The sequence below is a fragment of the Myotis myotis genome, unplaced genomic scaffold (genome assembly GCF_014108235.1).
Source record: "Myotis myotis isolate mMyoMyo1 unplaced genomic scaffold, mMyoMyo1.p scaffold_m19_p_10, whole genome shotgun sequence".
NCBI classification, from domain to species: Eukaryota; Metazoa; Chordata; class Mammalia; order Chiroptera; family Vespertilionidae; genus Myotis; species Myotis myotis.
In genome coordinates, this window is record NW_023416314.1 from 65,642,623 (window position 1) to 65,650,302 (window position 7,680).

Sequence of the window (7,680 nt, forward strand, 5' to 3'; positions counted from 1 at the left end):
CCAATTATAGGAATAAATAAAGGAATGCAATCCACACCAATTATGAAGGATCTGAAATACAATACATAGAAGGATTTTTAACTTTATCTTCAAAGTAAAACTAGGTGATTAAGTGGTATTTCTTCACCCAGGGACTACCCCATACTGGGAGCTTTATGCCAAGAAGGGTTGAGGAAGACAGGTCATCTACAGAGAAAGCAGTGTCAAGTGATAAACCCGGATGATTGCCAAACAGAAGCAGTCACCTAGAAATTAAATTGGTACACGGGAGAAAGATGTCCCCCAGGGTGAGCATGGCTACTTCCTACTTAAGAACAGCCAGTGTGAAGCTAGCAAGAATTGTAGAGTTACCGTGACTGACACCAAGGCACCAAGGAACTTAAAAAGTTTACAGGTTAGAAAGCCACTACACTCACAAAGTCAAGTTCATGCAGATCCATAAAGGTAAGCGCTAATTTGTTTTAAGCTTATTTAATTTAAAGATAGTTATAAACTTGAGGATCACCATACAAAGAATAAAATAGGGAAGCATGAAATTCTAGGATCTTTATCTGAAAATGAATAATTACTTAAGATAAATAATGCAGTTCTTAACTTTCTTAATTATAAAGTAAAATTAGAAATATGTGAAATAGAAATAGTAATATTATTTACAATGAAATTATTCACTTCATGTAATTTTGAAAACTAGTACTGCTGAAATAGGGAACTGTGAAAAAATATTTCTCTTATCAGTTTTAATTTATCAAAGTATTAAGGGAAAAACAGCTGATAAGGCTAGAAGGTGGCAACAAGTGTAGTAGACTTGATGAGATGGGAAAACATAATATTTGTTTTGGAAAGGTGAAATAAAATATTAATAAAGTGTAATAGAAATTGTCAGACTATGTTGACTGTTTGATACTGGGGGAATTTAACATAAACTAAAGCAAGATTGTGTGTGTATATTTCTGTTTGTATTTACTTTCATTCATGTTCCAACTATCTACATGTCCAGAGCAAATAATTAGGTTGAATCAAAGTTATATTTTATTAGGCAAAATTATGAAGGGAAAAGAGAAAAAGAGAATTATATTTGGTTTCAATTGGGGGTGAATGAGCCATATTTCTCGACTGAGTTAAAGGTTTATTTATTTATATTTATCATAAATTGCATTACACTGTATATGAGATGTTAATAGGGAAAGTATTTAACAGGATGATAGAATTGTTTTTTGTACTTAGCTTAAGTGATAGGTGTGGTACATAAAGTAGAACATTAATATTAACTATATTATTACCAAACTTAAGGTTTGTTTTAAGAAAGTTTATTCTCATTGATTATATAATTGGGAAGACTTAAAGCTCACTTTGAATAAGAATAAAGAAAAACTGTAAGAGAAAAGCTTTACATTGCAAGAAGATGGAATAGGTCAATCAATAGAGACTAAAAATGATGAACCCAAACAAAAACAATAGAAAAAGCCGACATCAATGCAGGGGTTGGGTGTCAATTGGGGAAAAAGGAGACATATGTAAAACTGTAGACAAAAATATATATATAGAATAGTAAAAGCCTGCACCATAATTACACTCTTAAAAGTGTTGCAATGATTAGATATTAATATTACACAATAAGGTCTAAATAATAATGCACACTTCTCATTTCCTTTGATATCTTTTCTCTTAGTAAAAATACATTAGGATTTTATTTCTTGGATTTATTTTAGCTGCGTATCAGTTCATTTCTGAAGTTTCAAATACCATTCCTAGAAATAGAACAAGGAAATGATGGAAATAATTTTAGAGTTCTTAGAAATACTTTCATGCATTTAACCCAGTTAAAAGAACAGGGAGATGTGCTTCAAGAACATCAATGAATTAACCATCTTGAATTTACCATATTTACAGATGGAGAACAGATTAAAAACAGGAAACTCAACTTTCACTGCAATGATGGAATTTGTTCTTTTGGGGTTTTCTGACAGTCCCAATATCCAATGGATTCTTTTTGGGATATTTTTAGCCATCTATCTGACTATCCTCAAATGCAACAGCGTCATAATACTGATAACAAAAATTGAGCCTGCTCTCCAGACCCCCATGTATTTTTTCCTCAGCAATTTTTCCTTTCTAGAAATCTGTTACGTAACAGTCACTATCCCAAGAATGCTCATGGACCTTGTGACCCAGAAAGGAAACATTTCCTTGCTTGCTTGTGCTACACAGATGTGTTTTGTCCTGATGTTCGGAGGCTCAGAGTGTCTCCTCTTGACCGTGATGGCCTATGACCGCTACGTGGCCATTTGTAACCCTCTGCACTACCCTCTAGTCATGAACCACAAGGTCTGTGTCCAGCTGGTGACTGCCTCCTGGGTCAGTGGAGTTCCAGTCATGGTTGGCCAAACATGCCAGGTTTTCTCTCTGCCCTTTTGTGGGTCTAACACAATTAATCATTTCTTCTGTGACATCCCCCCAGTACTCAAGCTAGCTTGTGGGGACACATTTGCGAATGAGATAGCAGTCTATGTAGTTGCAGTGATATTTATCATGGTTCCATTTCTGTTGATTGTTGTCTCCTATGGCAAAATTATTTCCAGCATTCTGAAATTGTCTTCAGCCAGAGGGAGGGCTAAAGCCTTCTCCACCTGTTCATCTCACCTGATTGTTGTAGTCCTATTCTATGGAACGGCTACTATCACTTATTTACAACCCAAACCAAATCAATCTGAAGGAATTGGGAAACTGATCTCCCTTTTCTACACCGTTTTGATCCCAACATTGAACCCCATTATATATACTCTGAGGAACAAAGACATCATGATGGCACTGAAAAAATTAGCAACTAAGTTACTACGATGACTCAAGGACTTGAACTTGCTAACAGGTTTGTTTATATATTTATCACATAGATACAACAGGAAAAAATCTAGTTTCATTCCTATATTATTGTTTTCAATAAAACAATTTTGTTTTATTTCAATATTGTTTTATTGTTTATGCATTTTTTTTAAAAAATTTTATTGTTGAGAGTATTACAGATGTTCTCCTATTTCTCCTCTTTTGCCCTCGCTCCGATTTTTCAGTAATGATCATTAATATCATCATAGCTACCTCACATTATGGTAAGGGGGTTTAGTTTCATAGAGTTAACTAAAGGGCTTGTGTGTAATCAGAGCACAAATTATCTGAAGTGTAATGATCTAATTTGAAGGTTCATCCAGTCACTATGAACTAGGGAGGAAAGAGATTGGCTGAACAATACAATGATACTTAACTGAGTGTGTTACTAACCAGATATTGGAGTCATGTTCCGAGTTATATTTTCTTTAACCTTCCCATTTCTTCAGATATATTTATTCATCAATAATATATTGTGATTATATTGGGCCAACGAGGGAAAACCAGCAGCAGTTGAGCTGGTGGAAGCATGGCAATTCTAGCATTTGTTTTTCTGTTTGTTGTTGGTTTTTGCATTTTTCCTGTTTCTATCTCCTGTCACTCTCCATGGTGCTTTAAGACTACAAACCTGAGGGTGTCACCTCTATTATTCCAGCACTAACTGTCTCTGATAACACCGTCCCTCCCCTTACAACTTCGAGTTTTGCTTCAGTGATATCTACTTAGTATTAGAAGAATCTGAAATTTTTACTCTAAACTATCCATATCAATGTGTATTGCGTTGAATATAGGACTATATACATCTAGAACTTAAAAATGTGGCCTTATTTGGAAAAAATAAAAGGCCTTTGCAGTTGCATCAAATTAAGGAAATAAGATCATCCTGACTTAAGGTGGACACTAAATCCCATGACCAGTGTCCTTATGAGACAGAAAGGCATAGAGGTTGAGAAAACAGATAGAGACACCGAGAAAACCATATGGAGATTGAGGCAGAGATTGGAGGGATGCACCCAAGAACCATGCAGCCAAGGACATCAGGAGCCAACAAATGCAGGAAGAAACAAGAAAGTTACTTCCTTATGCCTACGGAGGGAGTGAGAACCTGCCAACACCGTGATTTGGGACTCTGAATTCTAGAACTGTGAGAGACCTAATTTTGTTGTGTTAAGCCACTCAATCTGTAGTAATTTGTTACAGTAGATCAAAGAAAGTAATACACCACCTCAATAGACTTTTCATTAAAAAGCTTTTATGTGAATTATCTGGCATGATTTCTGTATCATTTGTGGGCAATAATTTGGTGATTTGTGTTTTTTTTAATAAAATCAAAATAGTTATCTTTTTAAGTAAAACAATTCATAGAAGTAACCTCAAGTGGTAGAAATAATATTTGCCCAAGAATGAGTATTGCAAGGGTTTGTTCAAGAATGCTTATTAAAGGTTTTTTTATTGTGCAACAGCAAACTGGAAGCAAAGGGAAGACCCTCTGAGCTAGAAACCACTAGCACACTGGAAAACACCTGCAGCAGCAACACTGCAGAGCACCTCAAGACAATGGATCAGATCCACTTCTCTGAAGACATCCCAAGCTTTGCTGACATGTGAGAAAGAATGCACATGTGTGTAGGTCATAGCTCTATGTTTATAAAACAAAGAAGAATAGAACTCCCTCATCTCATGTAGCATTTTGCATGAGCTTGTCAGTAGTGGGCGTCTATTTACATTGGCAATATCTGGCAGGTTGTGGACTAGAAGAGAATATTGCCTTCCTCACAGTGTAGAATTTCAAACAATTTCTGATTTACGTATTATATTTTTATTTAGATTTAGGACTTGTTACAAAGAAATTATAATACATAAAACAAAAAATAACATTGTTTTTTTTCTAATTAAGGTATAAGTGGTATATAATATTATTTTGGTTTAAGGTGTACATAACAATGAGTTGATGTTCATCTACTAGTATATTGTGAAGTGATCACTGCAATAAATCTACTTAACATCCATTGCCATATATAGTTATGAAACATTATTTTCTTATGATGAGGACTTTTAAGACCTACTCACCTAGCAACTTTCAAATATGCAATACAGTATTATTAAGTATAGCCACCTAGGTCACATCTTCTGATTTATAGATCTTATGACTCCAAGTTTCTATCTTTGTCAGCCTTCATCCATTTTGCCCACCCACAACCCTGCCTCTGGCAACCACCAACTACTCTGTTCTCTGTGTTTTAGAAAATAGTGGTTTGCCCCAGCTGGTTTGGCTCAGTGGATAGAGCGTCGGCTTGTGGACTGAAGGATTCCACGTTTGATTCCAGTCAAGGGCACATGCCTGGGTTATGGGCTCAATCCTCAGTAGGGGGTGTACAGGAGTCAGCATATCAATGATATTCTCTCATCATTGATGTTCCTATCTCTCTCTTCCTCTCCCTGCCTCTCTGAAACCAATATGAATATATTTAAAAAAGAAAAAGGAAATATTGGCTTCTTCATAGTGGCAGGATTTCAAATAATTTCTGATTTATTTATTATTATGTTTTTATTTATTGTTTGAATCCATTACAAAAATAATGTAATATGTAACTCAAAAGAAATAACTTTTTATTCAGTAAATAAAAACTACATAACAAATAAAAAAGCAGCTATAACTAAATATGAAAGAAAGAAGATGACTTATTTTATCTCACTCTGATTTTTGTATTGGTATTTTTCATTTATTTTAGAACACTGTAGAACTCTGAGAATCAAGATTCATCATACTCACCATGTAAAGAAGATGGATGTAAGCTCAAAATTTGCACTCCAATCAATCTGAAAATATGGATTTCTCACCTTCATTATGATATAGGGAATTGAAACGGAACTGATAATAAAACACTTTGGAGATCATAGAATCTTACATAAATACAGCATGTTTGTGTTAGTAATTAATCATGTAATAACTGAAATTAATTTGGACCAAATCCCTTTTTAATAAGAAGAGATACTGGTTTATCTTTATTTATATCTGTTTCTATGACTTACTATAGAAAAAATATATATGCTACATTAAAGATTAATTTTATGATTTTTTCACTAAAACATATTTTTAGAAGTAATTTTTTCTTAAGAATAGTTGGCTTACAATAGTATACAAACATGGGATTGCTCATTTCTTTGTCATCTCTTTTTTTTATTTTTTGTACTTTTATTTGCTTTAAAATATACTCTTTGCTTTCTTTCTAGCTTTACTTTCCAAACCACCTTATTATTTTGGGGGGAGATGGGTTTCTGTTAACCTCAAAAATAAAGAGCCAAAGTGAAAGGTAACAGCATTTATTTGAGATTAAAGAAAATAGCTACTTGGGTAGCACTGATTAAGACAGAAACCCAAATAGTGTTTGGGGTTGAGAGAGAGAGGCAAGTGTTATTAGGGTAAAACGGAAGGGAAATAAATACACGAATAGAAGAAGGAATATCTGTTGATGCCAATGAGCAAGGAAGAAATTTCTATAGGTGCAACCAAACTGCACCTCCAGAAATTCAGAGTCTGGACTTGTTACAAAAAATTATAGTATGTAAAACACACAAAGAAAAATTTTTCTTTTTCTAATTGAGGTATTATTGGTATATAACAAATTAAAGACAATCTTAGAATTAGCACTACCCTCTGTGAGATAACTTCTGATTAGACCAAAGCTGAAATAGGAAGGGGGGACAGATAATGCTTTCAAATCAGAGGCTAATGCAGGTTTAATACAAATTAAGGGAGCCATTTTCTCAAGGCCACCATGACATTCTTATTCCTCAGAATGTATATCATTAGCTATATATGGTAGTGCTACTTCTAAGATTGTCTAATTTTCAATCTGTAGTAAGGATGTCTGCTTCCCTGTTAGCTCTGAAAATAATTGGAATACAGTGTTACTTTGGTCCAGTTTAAAGGCTATTTTTCCCAGTCAAACATTCCAAAGGTTTGAGGACGATAAGTCATGTTAGGCAATTGCTCTGGGATGGCAACACTGACTCTATTTTGAAGTAGCTCTATCTAAATTAATTTTCACAGTTCTTTATATCTTAAAAAGAGAACTAAAAACTTTAAGACAATACTTTAGCATTTGACCTTTAGGGAGCAACTTTCTAATCATTATCCTATATAATAAAGAGGTAATATGCAAATTGACCATCTCTCCAACACACAAGATGGCCACCCCCATGTGGACACAAGATGGTCTGCAGGGGAGGGCAGTAGTGGGCAATCAGGCTAGCATTGGAGGAGAGCTTGGGGGGACAAGCCCTGCAGGGGAGGGCAGTTGGGGGGAATCAGGCCTTCAGGGTAGGGCAGTTGGGGGCAATTGGGCTTTCAGGGGAGCAGTTAGGCATAGATCAGGCTGGCATGGTAGTGGTTAGGGCGTTATCACGATGACAGGCAGAAGTTGTAAGGGCTATCAGGAAGACAGGCAGGTGAGCGTTTGGGAGCCAGTAGTCCTGGACTGTGAAAGGGATGTCTGACTGCCCGATGGGATCAGGCCAAAATGGGCAGTTGGACATCCTTCGAGGGGTCCCAGATTGGAGAGGGTGCAGGCTGGGCTGAGAGACACAGCCCCACCACCATGCACAAATATCATGCACCTGGCTTCTAGTATTTTATTATAATTTATACTACTTAATTTTAATTTTTTTTTATTTTTCATCTCAGATATATTATTAAAATGAGAACAACTAATCATATCAGGTTTTATGGATTAGACAACATTCCTGAAATAACATTATCTATGCAATTTATTTCATAAGTTCATTATTAATTAGCCA

At 35.2% G+C, this 7,680-nt stretch overlaps 1 protein-coding gene across 1 annotated transcript; it reads left to right on the forward strand.

The window, feature by feature from the left end:
* The first annotated feature begins 1,872 nt into the window (after positions 1–1,872).
* LOC118663988 (olfactory receptor 10AG1-like) lies at positions 1,873–2,841 on the forward strand. The gene has a single exon (XM_036323895.1). The coding sequence runs from the start codon at positions 1,891–1,893 to the stop codon at positions 2,839–2,841; it is 951 nt and encodes a 316-aa protein (XP_036179788.1). The 5' UTR covers positions 1,873–1,890.
* The last annotated feature ends 4,839 nt before the right edge of the window (positions 2,842–7,680 follow it).

Bases quoted from the DNA above. Each gene is read 5' to 3' on its own strand.
- LOC118663988 (XM_036323895.1), top strand. From the start codon at position 1,891: ATGGAGAACAGATTAAAAACAGGAAACTCAACTTTCACTGCAATGATG.